The sequence below is a fragment of the Epinephelus lanceolatus genome, chromosome 6 (assembly GCF_041903045.1).
Source record: "Epinephelus lanceolatus isolate andai-2023 chromosome 6, ASM4190304v1, whole genome shotgun sequence".
Lineage (NCBI taxonomy): Eukaryota > Metazoa > Chordata > Actinopteri > Perciformes > Serranidae > Epinephelus > Epinephelus lanceolatus.
In genome coordinates, this window is record NC_135739.1 from 21620146 (window position 1) to 21645470 (window position 25325).

The window sequence follows — 25325 nt, forward strand, 5'->3', positions numbered from 1 at the left end:
TGAACCAGTACATAAGTACCAGTCATGGCGGTCTCTCATGGTGTCGTGTGCTGCTCATGTGACACATCCAGTTTAGAATGAGGGCAAGACACTCCTCAATCGCTGAATCCAAGATTGTTTTGCTCCCACTGCTCAATATTCTATCCCTAAACACTCCACAGCGTTCAGGAAGCCTAAGCAGCCATTTGTAATTCAGAATATAAAAAATAGCTTCAGCAGCGAAAACAATCGCCGTGTAACTGGAGGAGAAAAACGACATGAGTGAGGGGAGCACATTACAGAAAAAGGCACAATCTACTTCCTGGTGCTCCCAGTTTGAATTTCAATCAAATTAGCGTCTCTTAAACTCAAAGTGACCCGTCTAGCTCCATTTCATCTGAAATGCTGATGAGGTTCATGGCACAATTATCAAGGCAGACATCTCTCAAGAGGCAAGCCTGTTGATAGCAGACAGGCCATTGAAAAATTAAATCATTTCCAGGGCCACAAAATGGCAGCGAAAGAAACAATCTGTTGCAAACAGGACACAGGACACACAAACACACGCGCAGACACACACACACACACACACACACACTGGATGTATAATCACCTCCAATATCAGTATATTTAGACCATTTTCTGAGGGGGTGGCCCAATAATGTTTCAGGAAATAGGTCGTTAGAAATTAACCATTAGCATCCTGCTTTCAACTTCAGGTCTGAACCAATATCCGGGGTAAGGCATCCCAGAAACTTGTAATTACTGTCATATGCTTGTGTTTATGTTATATTTACTGGAGCTGCCAATGGTGCTCAACGGGGGGATTCCAGGCTCTTACAGACTCAGGAGGAAGGCTGTCTGACTCACATCCGTCCATCTCACCTATTGATTTTTAACCAACAAAAGGTATATTGCCACGCCACTGAAGTCAGTGGAAATACTATTGTGACATTCAGCAGGTCTAAACGTGACCTTTATAAGACGGCTGAATGCAACGCTAACACACCCCTGCGAAAAGCCAGAGCAACACAGGAATTACTTAAGAACAACAATGTTAATGTCCTGGAGTGGCCGGGTCACAGTCAGGATCAAGAACTTGTGGCTGAACGTAAAGAAATGGCTGTTCACTCATGAAACCCGTGCAACTCCGCAGAGTTTATTTAGCCAAGGAGAAGGGGAATAAGTGCCATGTCCAGAGGGGCAAAGCTGATCGAGACTCAAGACGGTTATACGTTTTAAAGATATTTTATAGGGCTTTTTTTTTTGTTGCCTTTAATTGACAGGACAATGAAGCGTGAAGGGGGGAGAGAGAGAGAGAGGGAGAGACATGCAGCAAAGGGCCACTGCAGCAACAGCCTTGTACACGGGGCGCCTGTTCTACCACTAAGCCACCGACGCCCCTATTAATACTTTTTAAAACTTATTTTCTATTTCATAATTTGTTATTAGTTTGGATACACTTGTCAAGATCTGTTTTCACCTTGACATGAAAGAGACTTTTTTCCTTGATAAGAAAAATAAACACAAAGCAGCCAATTTGAATCTCTTCTGAAACAATAAAACATGAAAACTGAGTGTATGTGCTTGTCGCAGGCACTGTATGTGAACTTTTTTAAAAACAAGCAGAATGCAATGCTGTTGATGACATTTAGTAATGATTTTAGGTATTTGATTCAACTGAAAATTAAACTGTGTGTACCATGACAGATAATTTTAAAGGGTATCTTTTAAAACATTGGTAGAAAAAAAAATGTATCTCACACACATTATTATTACGACTAATATTGTCAAATAGGGGTGATGCATATGGACAGTAAGTGTTGCCACAATATTGGAATTTCTAACTTTGATACAATACCTTGAAAATATAAATATATGACACCATTTTTGATGCCATGGGGAAAAAATGACATTGGGGTCATACTATTTAAAACTTCTATTACAGGAAAAATATAACAAGGCTATGACATGACAACGCCGACTTTTCTACTCTTGGTTTGTAGCAGAGAACAGCAGAGTGACTGCAGTAGTGCAAGTGTTCATAACGCCTAAGATTGTCACACATTTAAACAGCAGTTAGGTGCAAGTAAAAAACAAAACTGTGATGCAAAAGGCAAAATGCAACCAGAACGAATGACATGTTGACGAGAAGACAGCACTGTGACTGAGTGAGAGGAGGTGGGGCCATGGGGACACTGCAGCGGTGTGTGTGTCAACTCGCTGTTGAAGAGAAGAAGGCGAGGAAGTGGTATCGACAGCACTGATAGTGCAGAAAATAACTACTGAAACGGTTTCAAATATTCAGAATTGATATGTATTGATAGATTGACATTTTTGACAACCCTTGTACATGTAATTCTATACTGTGACATAATATATCATGATCTAGGAAATTGTCTGGAAACCCAGATGAGTTGGGGATAAAATAAGCAGACAGTTGCGTCTGTTTTGGGCACTATATATTATATATAACCATAAAGCAGTCCTGCTCTTTGACTGTGCACATTACAGTCCACGTAATACATCCAGAAATGTTTAAGTGACGGCTACCACAGTGAAAATGGTGCGGCAAATATGGTTTAGCATATACTATCACATTGACTGACCTATATTGTCACAGTAACATAACATATGTGTTGGTAAGCCTGCCGAAATCCATGTCCTCACATTTTAAAATGCAAAAAAAAACAACAAAAACTTTTTATTTATATGTTTTCCCTCCATGAGTGTTATTTGTTTATATAAGACGTTGTCTGGCTAATGAGGATCACTGATGATGGTTCATACACTTTTAAATTTAGCACATCATCACCAATACAGTCTTGAGTGAAGTGCAGTTTCATGGCTCATGAACTTGTGTACACCCCAAGCTGAATCTGGATCTTTATGAAATCTTAATCTGCTGCGCTTTAAATAAACACTAACACTGTATGCACAGAGAGGAAGAACAAGGCAGTGTGCTGTCAGGCGGCAGCAATGGAGCTCCTCGGAGAGCCTCGCAAGCAGTCCTGTCACTGATATAAATAGTGTAAGCAGCATCATTTAGTCTCCAGAACCGCCTCGCGTTTATTGGCAATTGCATGCTAATATTACTGGGTCATTTCGACATTACAAGTCAGCTGTTAACAACCCCATTAACTTAATAACGTTTGTAAAAATCTGTCACATTCAAGCTGATGACGTCATGACGAATTAAAGATTTTCAAATACCCAACAGTGAATGGCAATGATCATTTTAATGGCAATTATTAACTAACTAGCTGTCCTCTAATCCCGCTAATGAATTTCACGTCGTCTGTTAGAGAGCCATCTGCTTTGATCATTCTTGTCAATGACAGGCTCCTCGGAAAAGCCATGATCCACAGGCACGGCAGGTCCCAGCCATGTTATGTTACAGCAATCAATGACCTTGTTATCGAATACTTCCAATGAAGCTCATTAGTCAAGAGAAAATCAATAGACCTAAGCCACTTATTCATACTGAGTATCTTAATATGTTCTTTTTGTGAAAATGATTAGTCAAGATGTGTCATTGTCATCTTTACTACTCCTCAAGCTACTGTGATAAGGACCGCTGGTCAGATTTAAATCAATAACGAGCACCAGATGGTTAGTGCATGTACAACTAGACGTGCTGCAAAATAATATTCAAATACATTTAAATTACAGTTCTAATCTGGAGGATGTTATCTGTGTGGTAAGAATGTGTTGTGGTTGCAATCATTATCATTATCATCAGTGCAGATGAGGAAATGTAATTATTAAGAACTAAAATCCTGAAAAGAAGAGCATAAAACCTCGCCGAATATTATTATCAATGAATTAATTATTTCAAACTGTACTGCCGTGCAGTTTCACATCTGCTGGGGAGGTGTCCACGTGAAAAATTCCTGTACAGATTATCACCCACTTGAGTCGACTAATTGCTTGCAGCTGAATGTTCTAATTGAGCCACAACCGTCCTAAGGCTATTTTCATAAAATCATTGTGCTCATGAATATAATATGCCAGCCAGATATAAAAACAACTTGGAGTGCCAACAGGATCTATCAAACTCAGCGAAGCCTCAATCCAATTCTCCACACTTCAGGACCGCATTCATTTCGGATGTTTAAAAGTGAACACAGTTTTCCACACAAGTGCTAATGTGATTTTTTCCCCCATACACTTAAATTAGCTGGCCAGGGTAATTATGGCAACAAATAATTTTGGCTCTTCAGTCCCTTTCCTTGATGGAGACTGTACAGTAGGAAATACTATTTTCTCTCCACGCACAGTGTGTACAGTGGGTTGCCCCACATATGGAAAGATTTCAGCTGGGTTGGCCTCAGCAGGAGCCAGAGCACACACCAGAGCTTTGACTTGTGGAGAAGTGAAGGGCTCAGACCTTGAAACAAACACTGCATTCCAAATAGGCAAAAAAAAAAAATAAATAAAAAAATTCACCACATTTCTTGTTTGAGGATAATTATTTTTGGCAGCAGAGGCATTACATTTGCTTCCTATTTTAGTCTATTTCTGTAAATAAACGGACAAGAGATAAAAAATCACTAATTAGTCCCATATGCACTCTTGGGCATTTGTCAAGCTGTCCTTGAATCTATTTTCACAACAGCGGACTGTTTTAAGTTTCTGCACTGATTACGCAAACACTGCTTTTATGATACAGACCTACATAGGATCTGATCTGAAAATCAATGTCTAATTTTCACATAGATAATACCATTAATCTGCTCTCACACTTTCCACTGTGATATATCTCACAAGAACTTTCACACTGACAAAGAAATTATACATGTACGCCACTTTATGTAAATATACGCCACTCACTTTTTATACATCATTTGATCTCTTTTGGATTTCTTCCTGCAGTATCAGATCTTGCAAGGCTGTTTTTGTGTGATTTTTGAACCCACGCGCCTCACAGAGACCTTTCATATCACAGGACTCTTTCTTAGAACACACATATTTCTCTCTTTGCTCTGAGTACAATGGCTCAGCAGTGACATTGAAATGCTAAAAACACATTTAAAATAACATCTGAACCGCGGCCCCTGGCACTCTCAGGATATGCATATGAGGAATGAACCTCCGTAATCGTTGGGTGGAGAGTGTGTTTCTACGAGACTGTTTGGGGTTTCTTGTCAGGTGGCTCCTGCTGGGTCAGAATTTGTGCTTCAGTGGACTGTTTTTGCATGAGCGAGGCTGAGGGCAGCGTAACACACAGGGCCACAAGCGGGTAGCAGGCAGGCTGCAGCCTTTCAAGACAGACAATGTGAGTCAGCTATCTGACTTCATCAAATAGGGCTTGACAATAAACCCCCTGAATACAAGGGCTCTACTGTTTTATTTCATTATTTTTTTATTTCCCAAGGCGGCTTGCCAGAGTTGCTGACGGCCTCATACCGTCCAATTTCTCTCTCTGTGGCACTCATATGTCATTCCATCCCGCGCACTTTGGCTCAGATGGCATCCCTATGTGACAACTGGTCTCATGTATAAGGTCTCATCTATACGGTGTTACCAGCGGAGCCCCGCTGAGTTGCGTGTGTGTGCGCGCAAGTCCATGCACCTTCGTGGGTTTGTTTTCCACAATAAATCATCCTTCTTTGCACATGAGTGATAGCTACAGAGACAGTGGCTTTAAAATGTGGGACACCTCTCTGGTCAGTGATCAATCTGTAAATCGGGCCTGCCAAGAACCTGCCCTTAATCTGACCAACAGGATTTACCAAAGGGCCAACACTGAAGAGCAGTATCTTAAAGTTTAAGAAAATGGCAGTGGTGGGAGAAGTATTCAGATCATTTACTTCAATAAAAGTGGCAATACTACACTATTAAAATACTAAATTATACATACGAGTCCTGCAGTCAACATCTTACTTAAGTTTTATCAGCATAATCTATTTAAAGTCCTAAATTTAAAAGTAGTCAGTGTGCCGATTCCTTTTCTACACAAACCTTTTCCATGACTTTTCAAGGTCTGATAATAATTTTTTTCTCTCGCCCTGCTTGCCTGGTGTTTTTCAAACATATCAGATTCAAACTCTATTCAAATACAATTTCAGCTATGGCATACATGCAAGGAGAGCTGGAACGTGGGGAGGAAATGAAGAAACATATGAACAAAATGCTGTCACACATTGACACATATTAAAGCTACGTTACGTCAGCAGCTACAGAAGATAAATTTGAGATATGTCACATTATGTGGAGGGTTATCCACAAAATATTAAAGCTATATTACATGAACAGCTACAGAAGATAAATTTGAGATTTGTCACATTATGTGGAAGGTTATCCATGGAAGATTACTGTCACAATTATTTCATACTTAACAAAATTCTACAACTTTTACAAAACTTTTTTAATGATTTCTACTAATTCCTTGACTTTTCCAGGCCTGGAAAATGTAACTCTAACTTCTCCAGGTTTTCCCATTTCTGTTGGTACCCTGATTATACAATCATATTATGATTTACAAATTATTATGTGAGCAGTACTGAGCTGCTATATCTATTTCATACACTATTTTATGGTTGGTAGTTTCTTCTATGACTTATCACATGTTTATGAGTTAAATCTAAATATTTAAACTAACTATAGTAAAAAGTTAATTATTTCTTACTGAATTGTAGTGGAGTAAAAGTACCTAGAACTGTTCTTATCGACAGTATTTGAGTAAATGTACTTTTAAATTCTCCAAAAAAGGCACATTTTGCACTAAACTGCCAGATGTAGGAAAATAATGATCCTGTGTCTGGACTCCAAATATTTATTTTAGTTTATTAAAAAATATGCTTTTTAAAAAGTTCTGCATTAATGAGGGCAATGTCTCAAATATATTCCTCTGTGTTTTCTCTACTAATCTATAAAAGCTGTAGCAGATTGCCAACTATCCTTTCAACATCACCACAATAAGTGAATTCTCTTTTGTATCAAGACTCAGAGGGTCTGTTTGCATAGCTGGCAAACAGCCATTAGTTTTTGGTGGCCAAAGTTGAGTTGCTGTATTATAATACTTTCTGATTGGATTGACAAAATATTTATTTATTACCAAAAAATGGTTAGACATATTTCATATAACGCAAACGTATTATTTCTCCCTGTCTTGCTCTTTGTGTTACACACACACACACACACACACACACACACGCACACACACACACACACACACACACACACACACACTCACACAGGTACACATCAAATGGATTTAGCTGAGAGCAGGAGGCTCAGCCCGACTAACAAGGCAAACCAAAGCTAACAGTGATAGACTAATGTTAGCATACTTAATCTAGAATGCACATTTGCAAGGTAATGTATTCAACAGAGTAAATTACAATAGACAGAATAATTACCTCCTGCAAGCCGGATCAGATCTGCAGTTTGTCAGTCATGTCAAATCAGGAGGGACTGAAAATAGCTCTTTGCTTTTGTGGCTGTTGTCGAAAGGTTAATTTGTTATGTTCATATTTTTGAAACAGGAATATGGTGTCCGGTGTGAGTTTACTGCTTCGCCCTGTGACACTGATTTTATTTTAATCTGCTCTCTCCAATTTATGAGCCCTGCTTCACCTCCCAAGTTCTGGTGAAGTTTCTAATTCTCCTCCGTTCATGTTCAGCTGTCTCAGTAGGTGCTGACATTAATGTCTTGTAGGTTATTGATGCTGACAGGCTACTGTTGCCTTTTTCGTTTCTTTTTTTTTTACGCTCAGTTTTGCTATATTCGATGGAGTAAATCAATCTGGCGGCAGCTGTGTTATTCTCCTTGTCGGAAGATTTTACTCAAAAGATAAGGGATGCAAAGGATTTTTTGAGCACAGGAAAAATGGATGCCAACAGGGGCAACCAGACAAAATGAAATGGTTGACAGCAGTCTGTATCCGGCTGCTCAGGGCAGCTAGGCAACCGTTACAGTTGAGCCCTGTCAATTATTTTCTAAGAGTCCTGTAACTTTGGCAGACACCTCATTTTGTGATACATTATTTTTATGTGGTAGATGTCTGCAGATTTACCTTTGTGACATGATCTTGTAGGCATCTGGAAGATAGCAGTTGATATTCTCCATCTGGAAAGGGTCGGCGTCGCAGATCTTGTCATCTGTTCGGCCATAGTTGGCACTTTCGATCATTATGACATCACTTCCTGGACACCGCAGATCGATGGGGTAACCCTCACAAGACAGCTCTCTTCGTACTAAGCCAAATGGCAGGGCAGCTCGACTAAACCCTGAGGGAGAGAAGAGAGAGAGAAAGAGCTCTATCAGTGAAAATCGAAGGGAGATGTGTAGTTGGGCTGACACAGAGGAAGAAAGCATGAAAGGCGGCAGGATATCAGAGCTGAATGTGCTGGGTACACACAAGAGCAGCATCTCTGTGCGTTCCTTTTTATTCACAAGGCTGTAACTGTTTAGCGAGATGAATCACGCTGATATGTGGATGGTGAACCTTGCATTGGACTTCTAGCCTGACACACATACATCAGTATATTGAGTGAACATTTCAGATCTCAACCGCACCAGTGGGCTAATGGTGTTAGTATGTCATCCCCGTGCCTAACTGGTCCTGGAGAAAATCGATAATTGTCATTAAAGTCTAGTTTGTCGGCTAAAATGTCTGGAGCATTGTAACCCCTTACAACCGTCTGTGTACAGTAGGAACACTGACACAACACTAATAACAGCCGATGTGATGTTAAAACTACATAGGAATTCATTTTGTAAAGCTTTTTTGTTTGCCACCAACGTCTTTTCTTTGTCACAACGCTTTCATGTGTTTGATTTCAGTATGGAAACCTGCTGCCATCAAATAGCCTATCACTAGAGACTTGTGGTTTACTTGAAAAGCTCATTTTTCTATCCAAAATTAAAAAGTACAACAAGCATCTGTACAACATAGATGTAATTTAATCCACTTTGCAGCGCTGACAATCGAAGGGCGGGCTATTGAGAGGCTGGGAAAAAAAAGAAAAGTTGCATGTGTATGTGTGTGTGTGTGTGTGTCTGAGTGTGTGTGTGTGTGTGTGTGTGTGTCAGGGAGGGTGTGGGGGTAGGAAAAATAGAAAAGAAATCAATATTGTGGCTTTCTGCTCTGCAAATGTGAACAATGCCAAAAGCCATACTTAAACTAAAAGTGAACTACATGCATAAACTATAGCAGTCCAAATATGGGATATTTTTGGTCGGAGCAGCTTTCTACAGCCGTAATATGTCAAGTATTAGAGGAGAGTGGCATAGGGCTTAAAAAGATTGCCAGCTGCCCCTCTGTGGACTCTGACTAAACCATTGGCAGCTCTGAATAATAACTACAGCCTCATTGCATGCCGTGCTGACTTTGTCACCTCTTTGAGCCTTTTAAATAATGGTGTTGTTACCTGCGACTTGGTTGATGGCTATGCTGTTAGTGTTTCCAAAGCCTCTATTTCCCTAATGAGGTTTGGTTCACAGTCACAGGAGGAAGAAGAAGAAGAAGAAGAAGAAAAAAAGTGTCGTTACTACTTCTCATGCACTAATTTGTTTGGCACCTGGACAAGTCGGACCGATCCATATGTGCAGTTGTTTATAATTACAAAGCCCTTTTTCTTTTCATGAGTCATCCTTTGAGATGTTCTTTGTGTGGCAACAGTTTACTTAAAGCCACCGACTTCAGCTCTGCTAAATTGGCCTGGAAAGGCCGAGTTCATTTTACCCTATTGGATGCTTCATCAATTAACTACCAATATAATTATCTTTGTCTGATTAAATGCTATGCTATAATGGCATGAGATTAGCATTCTGCATTGTGCCCCTCACCAGGAAATACTACTGTGGTATTTTACAAAGGAAGATAAATGTCAGTTTGTATTGCCTGATCCTCCGTTTGCGCAGCAATCAGGTGAAAGTCCTACTAAAGAGCTCAGAGTAAACAAAGGATGTATCTGTTTGGAGGAGGGCAGCTCTCCTATCTAACCTCTATAAGACTTTATTTGTTTGGGAGCATACGATCATCAGGGAATGATCTTTTTTCCTCTACTTGCTCTTTCTGACAGCAAACTTTCTCATGTGACCAATAGGCATGAAAAAGTAAAGGCTTTCAAATATGATAGGTTTCAGCCATATTTCATTTTTGCAGCCCCTTTTCTCTCTAGAGTAAAAAAGAAACGCTTAAGGTGATAAACAATTTATCAGAGATGTTGGCTTGAGAGAAAAAGCCCAAGTGGGGAGAAGAGAAAAAAAGGAAAACACTGCATGTTAGGAACAGGACTTGACAGCCAATCTTGAGTTCGTGTCAATGCACTTCAGCAGAGCTCCATCAAAAGTCAGCAATGCAATGTGTGGTAACCATACGAACATATGTAAAACATCAGTCAATGCCACATTTAAATTTCTATACTTAGAACATGGCGTGAAAATGGCAGCTTTGTAATGGAGACACATCCACCGCTTTTCTCTTAGCAGTTGTCCTCTCAAAGAAAAGGACAGCTATCGTGATGCAACTGAGAAATTTAAAAGCCTTTCAAAAATACATAAGATGTGGAATTTAAATGAGTATGTAATTGATACCATGCACAAGCAGAAAAAAATCCCAACTCATCATACCTCAGCAGCGAATATATATTCAGGCATGAGTATCTTCAATAGTCGAAACAAACAGTGCATTTCTGTCTACCAAATCGACTGATCCTCGCTTGTCTTGCTTTAGAGGTCAAATACACTTCACATGGATCAATTGGGCAGCAGTTACGTATGGCTGGGTGGGATACATTACCTTGCACTGGCCTATTTTGTGGCTGGAAGTGAACCGGTTCTTTGGCCATGTGCAAGACTTCAGAGTTTGATCTGCAAATCCGCAGCCAAACCCAATGATGCTCCGTGTACCAGGAACACTGTTATAACACTTAAATCCCTCTGCAGAGCCTTTACAATCTCAGCTTCTGGTTTTATGATTTAGAACTGATGCAGTCTCTCTACTTAAGTAGGAAAACAGAGACCGGAGCAACGAGGAGATAAATGTGTGCTCAAGAATACTGTAAGACTCCTACTGAAATGCACTAGCAACTGCTCCACCATGCTGATGACAGGCCCTGTAATAACAGTACATTTTCGTGTTCAAATCTCTGGAAATCAAACGAAATTGCCGTCCTCTAAGCGCACTTTATTTGCCAGCTGGGTTTGTGCATCATGGACCAAAAGCACGATCGTAAACAACCTCCAAAAGCCTCTCTCCATTGATTAGGCCCGAGGCTGAACTACTTTTCACCCTGGTGTCAGGTGGTATTTTTGGTACATGGGGAGATGAGTGACACAGACAAATCTATAAAGGGACATCCAATAGTCCAGTACACAATTGATGTTAGTCCTTATTTCAGTGCCTAAAATGAAGTCAGCGATGTTGGGGGTGTTTTCTCTAATGTTGTGCACAGTTATATCATTTCATTTTGCAGATTCCCCAGAAAACATCTTCATTTGAAATTTAAAATTCCACGCTGGTGTCATCCAGCAAAATAATAATAAAATTAAATACAATTAAATTTAAAATGATGATACTACTACTACTACTACTACTACTAAAATAATACTAATAATAATATGTAATACTCAATATATAAAATTTAATATTAAAAAAACTTAATTTAGTAGTAAAAAAAAAAAAAAATCTTCTTCCTTAGTTTTCATACAGACATTATGAAGACAACACAACACCATCGATCATGCTCTGGAACAATGATGCATTGCAATTACAACAGAATAAAGTGATCACAGTGAATCTAACATAAACAAAATCCAATGCTTATTGTCTCACTTAACTAAAGAAATTCATTATTCAAATGAGCCAGAAAAGTAATCATTATTTTGCTCACAGGGTCATTAGCATAATTATTCAGGGAATGCATGATATGAAAATTATTTACTTTCCATATGCTGACAGTAAACCACGTCAAGAATATCAATATGTGCCTGATGTTAAAATACTGACTATGTAAGGAATTTCTTTTTCCTTTGCACTCATCCTGTTAGGTCTCTCTAAAATCACATCTACAAAGACTCAACAGTTTATTGAAGCAGCACAAGAGCACTTGTTGCTATATTGTGTTTCATTCTACAAATGGGAAAAGGCTGCTGAGCAAACAAAATGGTGCCACACATAAAGCACACTGCTGGCGAATGGGCGCAGAAACAGAACCACATGACTGCGACCGAGAGGAATTTTTACTTGTGCTCATTTTTAGGCTGTCACACACATACACACACACTGTTTCAGACCCAAAGGGAAACTCAGCACCTTCCTCCTCGCAGGTAGCACACACTTCAGACACCCCCTCGAAATCTGAGATGTTATTTTACTGGCTTTGATGTACGTTCACTCTGTGATAGTGCATCCAAAGCTACCACAAGGGCTGGAAATAGAGATGCCAATCAGTCGCACACCTAAAAAGGAGGAGTTTAACATTTCGCTGCACTAATTAAACGCCAGGGAGCAAAGGATCATGGCATAGTCAATAAATATTATGTGGAAAGCTCGATCTTGTGACCATGGCAACGTGGAGCAGCAGAGACATTACTGGTCAGATCCTTATCATGGCCATGCTGACACTAATCAGGCATTCTGGTCACCCATCACACCCACCACCGCCGCCACCACTACTAGAAAAGCATTTCAATTCCTCTTCATCAGCTATGTAGTAAGCATTGAGCTAAACAATGATCAGTGGCGCTGCACAGTAACAAAGCATGCAGTCGGACCTCTATTCTTTCTTTCCACCCACAGACTGAAATTACAATGTAAGCGTTGGAAATAGTGCATATTTTACAACCAACAAATTAGAGCCAATTTCTGTTTTGTCCACTACAAAACAGCTGTTTGGTTTCTTTAGAAGATGATTGCTCAACCTTTTGACATGTGCTTATTGTACATGCTGTCATCACATGCTAGTAATTGGCATTGATTGGTGCACAGGACCTCTATTTCCATGGGTTATAACACTTTATTACACCAATGAGGAACCTCTATTTAAAGCTTCCCAGGCTGGCATTTACTACCATGTGTAACCTTCGCATTACATTAGGCGCATACAGAATCTGCAGCTGAAGAACCGCGAGAGAATCCCGTATGTAAAGTGGAGCCATTATGCGCTGTCTCTTTGGTGCTGTAATGTTTTAATTCATTTTTTTTTTCCCACAGATGAGCCAAATCAATTGGAAAGTGACCATCTGGTAGGATATGAGTGTCACTGAAGCAGAGGTAATGAACAAAATGTCTTCCTATTTCACACAAACGAGGAGTCATTAGGATCTTCATCAGCCATGTAGGGAGCTTCTCCCATGTAGTCCCATGAAATGAGACATTACTATGATCAAACCCAAAGGGACATACAGTACATGCTGCAGACATAAAGTACATAGAGTACACACAGCTAAAGTGCAGCTTCGCAAACAGCTGTACGTTTATTGAGGGCAACAAACTTGAGTCCTTCTCAGTTACTTTTAATATTCCATCATTACCTAACACTGATTATGCAGCAAAAATGCAATGACAGATGAACTATACTGCTTTTCATCGGGACTATCTTGCCTCCAGTAAATGGTTTTCATATTAAAATGACCCTTTGTAACTTGAGTTACACATGCTTCCAGAGTTAGTCCAGGGCCAAAGCAGAAGCTGATCAAAAGGCCTATTCAGCCACTCACGCTGCCATCATTGTGGCCGGAGCACAAAAGAGGTCTCCAGATTATTTTGATGTGAAACCAGATAATTTTTCTGTCGAGAGCCACTGAAGAAAGTGACGGGGACGCTCCCGACGCTTGTCGCCAACCGTTAACGCAGCCCTTTGATTCTCCTCGCTCATTCTGATGAGAGCTAAACAGCTGCTTGTAAATGAGCTAGCATCGCCTCTTGGCCCGCCATTATTCTGCACTCCTGAGTCGACAAGGTCGCTTGCTGGGGGGATTTGGGGTGAAAGGAAAGTGTGGCCTATGGCATTAGCTTGGAGCCACAGGAAACGCAGCTTGAGTCCTCCAAGTTCTGCCACCCCACCCCTTTCCCCGCTTCTCTCTATGGTACAAGCAAAGGAAGTCTGTGAAGGAAAAGAAACCTTTAAGTCAAGACTCTTCCCACAGTGCTGATTCTATAATCCAGAGATATCCTTTACAACAGCATGTATTCTTAAGAAGTCAGGTCCACACAGAGGAGGAGAAGAAAGAAAATATTGCATATATCCTGCAAACAGCAGGGTATGAGGTACACTGCTGATTTTGTGTGGCCATTCTGAAAAGAATTACACTACTGGTTTGACAGATATTATTCTTTTGAATTTCTTAACATTAACTTTAACTCAAGGCTGTGTTTCTATTTTTTTCCCCGTATGTGTGTTGAAAGCTGATGTCATTTTCTTGGGCATGGCTAACAGCAAACGGCAGTCACTTCTGTAGAGGTTTTTTCTCCTCTGTAATTCAGCCAGTAACATCTGTAGATTATTAAACTCTTTGACAACTGATGTTGAAGCTATGACTTATGTGGCACCGATTACACTGACACGACATCTTAGCTCATATTTATATCAGAGATGATCAGTGAGAAGCCAAAGCTATTCTGTAGGGGAAAAACCATTGATTTTTCTGTTCTTATTTCATCCATCCATTAGCACGACGCACAGTGCCAGACTGAAAAAAAGGAATGTGCACAAAGCCATAGTGGTCTTGGCTTTAAAAAAAAAAAAAGTGAAAAAGAAAAAATTGATCTGAAGCCATTAAAAAAAAAGCATACAGTATAAAAAAGAAGAAGATCCCACAACACATTATGTAGTGTCAAAATACGTGGAACACAAGGTAATGTCAGGTCTTTGAAACCCACTTGCACAGAGAGAGGGAGACAGGAACAGAGAGAGATATTGGGAGAAGAAGAGGCAAAGAGCAGCAGGGGAACGAGCATTCCAACCTCATTTGTATTCTCCACCATCCAATTCACTCCAGTTCATTTACATCTCCGCTACTTCCATAGCAACAGCAGGGGGGCTATCAGGAGCATCTCTGATATAGGTACAGGACTCCGAAAAAGATCTTGTCATTTCTCTCTGAATAGACGCCATGGAAAAAAGGGCTCCGATTTTTTCCCCTCCTTTTGGTGTTAAAAGTGGGCTTCTTTAAGGAGAAATTTACCCCGTCACTGATTTTTTTTTTTTTTTAAACATTAACTCTATTCCTCAGCCTCAGCCAGCACCGGTAAGCCTGTACAGGAAATGCCATCACTGCACGGGAGGAAATCTGATCCTGTAGCTTAGTGCTTGATGATTTTACTGTGTTCACAAAAAAACAAAAAAAAACAAAAACACGGACACCAGCAAAGTCTGGTATAGCCAAGAAAGGTTTATGTTTTTTCTTTCTAATCTGGAAGAATTTGAACAAATACGAGGCATCAAGTGTTGCCGCCAGACAAAATGAAAAAGCACTGCACCAGCAGGAAAACACAGCCTCATCAAATTCCATGTACACTTGTATGTAAATCAACCTTAAGGCCTAATTAAGCTCTATGGGGCTCATCAAGGTCATAAATCCCTTTTTTTTTCATAATGCATTATTGACTTCACATCATCTGCACATGTCGGCTGACTGCACTCGCACAAGCACACAATGTCATCTCACTGTCTAATATCGGATAGCCCTGGGGCCAGGCAGTGTGTGTGTACGTGTGTGTGTGAGAGAGTGAGGGGGGCGATGCTTTTTAGGTCACACAAAAAAGCAAGGACATCTTGTGGTAATGAAATGGCCGCGATGACCATCAAACAATAAATTTTGTCCCATGGTCCTTAACAAATGGTCACTGGTGGATTTGAGTCTTAAATTACAATAAATTTTAAGATTTTTAAGATGAGGTCACAGGCAGAAGGCCCGTTTAATTAGGACAGCGTTGAGGTACATTTGGTTCAATTCTAAAAAAAAGTAAATAAATAAATAAAAAAAGAAATCAGGAAGTGAGCGTCCAACCTGCAATAAATTAAAACAGACTTTAACCTCACATTTAAAACTGTGCAAATTGAAAGTGAGCTGACTGCTCTTTAAATGTGTTTTGTTTGATTAGTAGTGGACTGTGCCTATGACTCATTCCTGAGGAGAATTGATATAGTGCAGTCCCTGCTAAGAGTCACGGTGCCTTTTAGCGGCAGTGAGCTCTTTGGACCTCATTACTCAGACTTATCAGAGACAAATTTCAGAAGATATCAAATGATCCAGAGTTTAAAAGTGATATGGATGTGAGTCTTTTTCTTTTTTGCCAAAGACCTTTCACACTGGATTTGTGATGTGTTTGTAGTTCTTCCTTTGGTCTCCATTATATCCACAGTAACATTACAAATGACTAAAAAAAAATGGACTCAGATACATTGGGTAGCCCAGACTTCCTTCTCTGCTCCAATGAAGCGTTTGATGCTCCTCGATTCAATAAGGAAGCATTTCCCAATGGGTCACCAGTGGCTGTACACACAAATGAGAAGGGTCCATCTGCTTGGTTTGCATTCCCAAAGTGCACTTCCTCAAGCAGACCACAGCAGTGGTTCCTCTTCCCGGGACTCGGCTCTCATGTGTATGCATTTGTGCCACATTATTCAGCTACTGCTTCAACTGACCCCCACCTGGCATTTAAATTCCCTGACCAACCGGGTAGTCATGGCCTGATGACACGACTGCTGCTCCAACTGAATTCTTTATGCAGTTCTTATTCAGACTAGACTGCAGATTCACTGGCTTCTAGGTTAGGTGGATTGTTTCGTGACACAATGCTATTTTACCCAGATACACTGGCCTCCACGGCTTTTGTCTCCTCACTGGACTCACTCAAGGCTATGCACATATTTTGCACACCTACGTCTTCTCTGATAAATGCAACACAAAGGAAACAATAGTATTTATTTTGATGAAGGAATCCCGTTCCTTTTTTTTTTCTTTATCAAAGAACTATTATCTTTAGATTTCCCGCGGTTCAAGGATTCCATCTCATAACACTTGAAGAGAAAGCTGGCCAAGCGAAAATTGAATTTTACTCTTGTTTCAATTTATCAAGGATTTATTGGCTGCTATTCATTATGATCCAGACGCTGAATATTATCTTGATGACCTTCCATCTCATATGTATTTTTTCCCCTCAGTGAACTGATTGTTATAACATTCAAAGGAAGGTTCCCCCCAACATTTTTTATTAGAAACTTTCAGATTTGGATTAACCTCATTTGAATCAAGTCCACAGACTAAGCCTGCTTCACTCCTCCATCTGTTTCCAGCCCTCACATGTCACAGCAGGGGCACTTTGAAGTTCTCATTTAAGGATTTATCAGATGTCTCTCATGCTTATCGGCCTTAATTATTGCTTGTTGGCTATTTAAAAATAATTTGGGGACTTGCGGGGGAGTGTGTGTGTGTGATGGAAATTAGGGTACAAGAGCAACTATTAAGCAAGAGGCAATGGTCCAGCTGGGCTCAGTCAGTATTATAACAGACACCCTTATATACTAAAAAGGGTTGACTCATATTGATTTGTAGCGTCTCTACTGAGGAAATCTGTCTTTGATGACTATTTTCCTCAGCCCATCATTTACTTGAAGGGGGGGGTTAAGAGCAGGGGCCCAAGCCCTTGACATACAGACGCATTCAGGGGTCATTATGACTCAGAAGGTCAAAAGTCAAGTCACACGCAGTCAAGTCGCAGTGATCTACAAGAGCACAAATGGCCCGACCGGACGTTAGACAGCAAATAAGCCGACACTTAATGACTTCTTCACTTTAAATGAGTTAATGTGGCAATGAGCTTGACCAACTTTATTATATTGTCACACAGCATATTGTAGCAGCCACGCTTTGGTCAGGCAGGTTTTGGACAATCTTAACTGCAAAGAAAAGGCTATAAGAAGTTTGAACAAAAAGGGGAAAATAGTGAATGTACCAGTGAAACTCTGTAAGTTAACAAGCTTCATAAATGGGCACTCAGAGTTCCTTCAAAAAGGCCCTGGTTCTAAATCCTTTATATTTATGGGCGTAGTTTCACCACCCCTCGTTTACAGGAGCCTCTTCAGGATTTATAGCTGCTCTAAATCAGGACTGAAAGTAAGAGGACAAAGAGGATTCCACTAAGGGCAAGCAGGGATATCTTGCATCTGACTCTTGAGCGTGAACTGTAAAATCTGTGAAATCTTAAGCCTTTGGATATATTATGTTCTCTTAACAGAATCTGTCATTACTAGCTCTGCAATCAGTTTTCATTGCACGACATCCAAGCCATAACCACACTTTCCTGTGCTTCAGTGAACATGCCTTTCAACAGCATCCGCACAATGAAAACGTGATTACATACCCCTTGAACACCTGCAGATTGTTGTTGTTTACATTAGGTATTTCAGCTGATATGGGATGGAAAACTCACAGGCATGAGTCAATGGTTTCATAAATAGCAGTTCTCACAAGACCACTTCAATGCATTCATCCCTTGGTTGCTGTGGTTGCTAAAATCAGTCATCATCAAGACGGTGCAGAGGGACTAAATTGCTCACATTGATAAAAACATGTAATTCGCAGTATGACATGGCATGCACAGTAACAGTTCACTCCTAACAGTCTCTAATTCACAGGAAAAGCTGAGGCCTATAAGTGAATATTGCAACGCTGCACTCCGTGTGACCTGAACGCTGCAGTCTAATCACCTTAAAATTCCACGGCATTACAGTAGCAAACAGGAAACCAAGCTACATTTGCCCTTTGACCGGCTGAGCTGGCTCATTTGTCTGGTGGCGAGGTGTACATGCTGGTTCCTGTTTGAAATACCATCTACACTGGATAATCAAAAACATTCTCCTCATCTGCCCCTTCCAGACAGCACTTCATCAACAGTCCTTGCGTGAGGTCTGTCTGCAGTCCTTGATGTCCACTACACAGGCTCTAGCAACATAAAAAAATTACAGAACCCAAGAGCCTGTGCTATTTCTGTTATCACACGAGTATTCTCTCAATACACATGCCTTTAGCGCTACATATACCAAACCTTTAAAATCTGATCCTGTAGCGAGTTAGAGACACGTTTTCTTTCTACCACAACAAGTAGCAAATACAGAACACAGGAGCAAACAAAAACTTTAAAACTGGAGGCATATCTCTGACAAATTGAAGCCTGCTTATACAAAGATGCCCACATACTGCTAGTCACATCTGCCATGGCCCGATCACAGACAACCAACAAAAGCACAACACAACAAATGTTCCATGAATAATAGGTCTTTGGTTATAGACCACTGCACTGGAGATTGATAAGTCATATTTGGTTTTTTGTTCCCGTATTTTAGTATTCAGAGAGGAGACTCGATGGGTTATCAGAACATATTTTGTAGATTGTTTGGGATATACTTGTTAGGGGCCCACATGTTTCTACCTGAGCAAGAACAAAGTGAGACAAAGCATGACGGTAAAATACAAGACAGATAGGGACATGTGGGTAGATGACTAATCTAGGGTGCCTGAGATCCCACCCAGCAAGGGCCTCGTGAGACCCGTGTGAATGCCCATTATCCACAAAGATCAGCACCGAGAATGATGGGAGAAGGTAGGTTTCACACTAAGTCTGAGGCTCTGTCACGCTGAAGCACTCTCCTAGACAAGTCTGAAACCCAATTAAGGACCATGTTAGAGGTTGAGCACCATATCGAGCAACACAGTCCTGTTGTTTTTGTGTGAGGAGTCTGCGAGACTCATGACTTAATTAAACAAATAGCCACATCCTTGCAAGAGAAAAAAAATACAGCTCAGGAACCTTGAAATAAGAGAGAAGTTAAGGGATAAATAGCCTCATAAAATACCATTTACAGTGTCCCTGCTATAACTAACACATGGAGGAGAGTGATTGGAGTTGAAACAAGGCACCGTGTCTCCTGTCTGAACTGCTGCATCGGTGTCACGGCCGAGATCCCAGCATGAGTTATGGACGGCGACAGCACACAACAAACTAATGATGCTTCCCAAGGTTATCTCTGCATAAATAACCATTAAGAAGAACGCTGATGCAGCAGCCCAAACCCACAGACACCTAACATAGGCCACTCGGATGGCGTTAAAAACCTTTGGCAAGGGCAGTGAGTTAATAAATATGAGTTTCATACATTCTGGGTTAGTGGAACATCTTTTAACTGCCTCAGTAGCCAGGTGAAGGGAGGGACTGTCTTTGGGTGGGAAGGAGGAGGGTGGCAAGATGTCAAGAGCTCCGCCATGCTCTTGCATGACAAACACCAACCTGGAGCCACCAGTGACAAAGCCCTAATCCAGAAAAATCCCTCCTTCCTTTGCTGAAAATCCTAATGAGGATTTGAAGTGCTCGGCAGGGAGGAGACCCAGGGGCCGTGGTTACACCTTGCCACTGCTTGCTCTCCCAGTCATTGTCTCCTTATCTCCTTATTGGCCAAGCCTGGCTGGTGATGAAAGAGACATGACAGCATGGTGGGCCTTCGTACACAGGCCCCACGCCTGCCTGGCTCCACGGGAAGCCAGATTCCTCAGTCTGCCACAAACAACCAGGATGACATCAAGCGGGAGGTGGAAAGACAAAACCGACAGAAGTTGTTTACTAAAGACACATGAGACAAAGGGAAAACTCACCCCTTGAGCCTTTACTGTTTTAGTGCTGTTTCCAATATGAATAAATTGGAAGATGTAAAAACCTAGCTTAACAGGCAAATGAGTGTTGCATAAAATAATTACCTAAAAATTGATTTGTTTCTTTTAACAAATTAGCTACGGGCCAGCCTTTTCAAAGTCTCTTAAATACCAAATTAAGTGGTCAGGGAACAGGAGTGTGGCGTCGCAGTGGGGTACTGTTCTTTTCCACGGACACAACTCTGGCACAAATTAGTACTTCAAAAGAACAGGCCTATTGCCCGCGGTTCCACACATTGACACTTGACAGATAGTATTTTGATTTTTTTCTCTTTAAGATAAAATGAAAAAGCAAAACTGCTGAGAAAGAGGCCCCTAGTGGAGAGAATAAAGAGCAGAAGGATAGGCTTATGATCTGGATGTTTAGCTGATTGGATTTACCTGTTAGATACTAATCTGCTTTCCATGGCCATTATCAGCCTGCCCTATTACAGTTAAGGTTGACATCAGGGCAGGAAAAGTTCTCAGAGTATAAAAAAAATCCAGGTATAACCATTTTCATAAAGTTTTATAAATACGCTTTCATGGTTACAAGAAAAGGCTAACCAGTGCAAATAAGTGGTGGCACAGCACTGGGAGGTGCTGGATCCTGTTCTCGTAGTTTTTCGGTTTCACAATAAGCCCTGGGCTTTTACTTCCAGTAATTACATTTCAGAACACCTTGATTGTCTATTTCACTCTATTCACTTTGAGATGAACGCTTTAAGTCTCTTCTCTTTTCCTTTCACATGGTACAAAAAGAGGACTTTTAAAGGTGCCCTTCCTTGTTGCCCTTGAGAAATCTCAAGTACTTCAAACATTTCAAGCTTTGAGAAGAAACAATGGTGTGGTTTCAGGGTGTACAGAGGGAACAGAAATTCTCTGTGTCAGACGTGTTCAAACAAGTTCTGCCACTGAAACACAGCCTTAATATCATGGTCAGCTCTTTATGTACCCTTAAAGGGGATGTGTTATGCTTTTTCTCCTCCTTCTTCTATAATATTACAGTGTCAAATGTACTTATTTAATGCGGTCAATGTTTTTACGTAATGAGGTAAACATATGAAAATGTAATCTCTGTGAGCAAAAACCCAAGGCTTCAGACTGATCCGAATACTCTATTTCAAATGTTTTGTCTACTTTGACAACAACAGCTTGTGATTGAATTATTTCTATGGTCATCAGCTCCAGGCACATTACTTAGAGTGTTTAAATTGCATAGCCTACCCTGCAACATGTTGCTACATGTTGTTAATATCTTGCTGATTTTGCAATTCCTAAATGTCATTTTCCCAGCTGCAGAGATGTGCACATACGGAAGACCCTACTGGGCTTTTTAAAGACAGGGCTTAGAGCCCTGACACATCAAGCTGACGGTAGACCGTCTGTCAATGTCGGGCTATTGGCGAGCATCTTTTGCCCTAGCTTTTGCGATGTGTCCCGCATCACTGGCACTAGTTGGCCATTCTTGGCTTTTGTCAGCTGATTCAGCATGCAGAATCAGTATCAGACAGCAGAGTTCAGCTCAGTGCACATTAAGAGAAACAGATGTGAGGAAAGCAAACAAAAACTTCACTAATGTGTGAGACTGAAACAAACTTTTCATATAAGGAAAGATTTTTTTTTGCTATTGAACTCTTTAGCAGAATCCATTCGTACTTGTTTGTGTTAATGTTTGCTAGCTCACCGTTAATATAATTTGTTCTTCCAACAATTGATTGCGTTGCGAATTTGCTAACTGGCTAACTAGCATCTTGAATCTCTCCTGATGGTCTTCTGGTTTCAAGATGAATACAAACTATCGCCACCTGCTGGTATGGAGAGTTACTCATTCTCTCTCAGGCAAGACAGTAAGTGCTAGTTGGCTGTAATCTTTGCAGTGTGTTCTTGTGCAATTTTTTGGCCCGCAGCCTTCATCGCCACTAGTTTTTTTATGCTAGTTTTGTGCGTGTGGATCTTAAAAGACACAGGCACTAAAACGGAGCGGGTCAGAAAGAGGGTGAATACAGGTCTTCCAGCACAGACAGTGTGTGGAAAATAGTGTTTTTGAACATTAAAGCATGTAAACAGGTTCTAGTAGCAACCCAAAATACAAGTATGAACCTGAAACCATAACCTCAAAGATACAATCACCACAGGCCCCATAGTAATGGAAAGACAACATGCAATCTACAGAACGTGATTGTTATTGAACCAATGTTACATGAATATCCTCACAACCTACTTAACATTGCATTGCTTCCTCTATAGAGCATGGTCTCTTACCTATTGCACAGTTTGCACTCTATAAAGCCGGCAATGCCTGAAGCTGGACATGTTTTTCTGATCACTAACGATTCCAAATCAGTGAAGCTGCTGACAATAAGGTGGGACGCATCAACTGCAGACAATGTAACAACAGGCACATTTTCCACTGATGTATTCTTGGCACTCTGTCTAGCATGTTGCAAACCTTGCCCTTCCTACCTCTTGACACAGAATCCTTGCTCTGCTATCTAATTCTGTCTCACTGTAATTCTAACAATCTTCGGGAAAGCCTTTGAAGAGAGTGTGTGGTTGAGCTAGGTGTGAATTGTTATTCTGTCACTGATACAGACAAATCCCTTCAACCCCACTAGACTTGACTAAATTATTTTTTGGAAGACATGTGAGCCAATTTAATCATGTGTCGCAAGGAAATCACCACAGTTTTTACATTTTGCAAAAAAACATTATTACTTCATAAATTACACCTTCATCTCATTTTTGGTGGGTTGCTATGGTGACATCTGCAGAGGACACCGGTAGAACAAAAGGAAATAAACCTGCAGCTTCAAAGAAGATCACTCTGAATGCCAGAGGGCAAACTTGTGTTGATGCAAAACAATATCAAAGCGGGTCAGAGTAAAGCATACTGATTAAAGTGATAGACCGAGAAGTCTGGTACTTCCTGACCTACCTCACCTTCCTTAAAATGCTCATCTGTGTTAAAAAAATTCTCAATAAATGATGCTGTGTAATGAGATGTATTAGGGTGCTCCATCAATTCAGTATTTCACAAAAATAAATTTGAGAAGCCTGTCACAGCAGAGGTCAAATGTCTTTTAGTCCACAGTATGAGTCCAGCGCCACAAAAAAAGGTTCCTAACCCTTCCCCAATGCAACTTAATATCTTTTGTTAGACCCTCTCCGCCTGCTAAATACCCATGTCTTTCAAACTCCTTGCCCCCAGTCTATAATACAGACTTTAACTCTGTTAAAAAATTGTCAAGAACAGAGTCTCAAGAAAAGAAAAAGTCTCAGGCCCAAGCTGAGATAACCCCTGATGGCATCATCAGGGGTTTTCAGACTTTGGAAATCTCCCCCCAGAGCCACTAAAGACATGATGCAACTGTTTTAACAGGCTGAGTAGTGCCCCATGTAATGAACTGAACTCCATGTGTAAAATGGGTGCCTCTTTAATGAAACTGAGGCCAAATTGCAGAATTTGCATGTGAAGGCTTGGGCTGCAGCAATCGATTATTTTAGTTATCAACTATTCTACCTACTAATCCATCAATTAATAGAGTAATCAGATAATACTTTACCTTTATTAAAAAGCAATAGTAAATATACAAACAAAAAAATTAGAAAGATCCCTTAAGTGAACAACCAATTAGTTTCCTTTTTTAAGAAAAATCTGCATTTTTAGTGCTTAAATTGGATACAATAATTAGGGCTCCAATTGCTTCTTACACCTTCAGGTGTTTAGATTTTTGGGGAATTTTACGCATTGCTGTGAGGGAAGTACTGTGTGTGTGCGCATTCATGTGTTGGTGCGACCTGTATATAAAGACATTTCACTGGTATACACACCGACCTTATGAGGACACTTCTGACTTGTGAGGACACCGTAGAAGCATTATCAAGTTGTAACTCCCTCCCTCCTGCTTTTTCTTGCTATGTCCCCCTGTAAGTCATATCTGAATTTGTGCATGTGTGAGACAGACTATAACGATAAAAACATAAATGAAACTCAGGCTTTCAAAACTTGACTACAGTTCACTAAATTTTGCTAAAGACAATAAAACAGAAAATCAAATGCTGCTATCAATTTGTAAAAGTCTAACCAGCCACCAGATTGATTTACCATCTTAAAAAGGAAACTCTGGCAATTTTCAAACAGCTTTGAGCCACTGCAGTGTGACAGGCAGTTTGTCTTTCCTCCGTGCTGCCCGGTGGGGGTCTCAGGGTTTCTTATCATATGGTGGACTTTGCAGGCAGATGAGCGGGGAGCTCCATGTGCCAGAAGCCCAGACGGGGGTTAATGCTAATGCTAATGTAAACATTAGGTTGTGCCGGGGCTGCTCTGTGGACTGGATGCTTTCTATTGAGATGCTGAAATTTTGACATTGTGCAATTCTGGTAAGCTAGTTTGGTTTTTACAATAAATGCGCTGTACAGAGTTTTCCTTTTGCTTCAGCTTGAAATGATCCCAAACTTTGGACGCTTTCTGTTGTTTTCTCTGGACTGTCTCTTGTCTTTGTTTTTCTCTCTTCCGTCATTTGGCAATCTGTGCTATCAAATCACGTTTTCTGTTTTAAGCATGGATGTACAATTTTGAGGCGTGCAATACACAGTGCACTGTAAACAGTTAAACAAAGCTTTAATGCAGATAATTTGCATCGATTATTTTCAGTAATCAAGTTACTGGAGGAATTGTTTCAGCCCTAGAAATGACTCTTTG

The 25325-nt window shown here is 40.5% G+C and overlaps 1 protein-coding gene across 30 annotated transcripts in view; it reads right to left on the reverse strand.

Annotated features, from left to right (window-relative positions):
- The window catches only part of adgrl2a (adhesion G protein-coupled receptor L2a), a 235410-nt gene that overhangs the window by 51585 nt on the left and 158500 nt on the right, over positions 1–25325 (reverse strand). For all 30 annotated transcript variants that reach the window (XM_078168809.1, XM_078168811.1, XM_078168814.1 and 27 more), the window contains exon 3: positions 8001–8214. In XM_078168809.1, coding sequence (XP_078024935.1) covers positions 8001–8214 — 214 coding nt within the window. The remainder of the gene's footprint in view (positions 1–8000; positions 8215–25325) is intronic.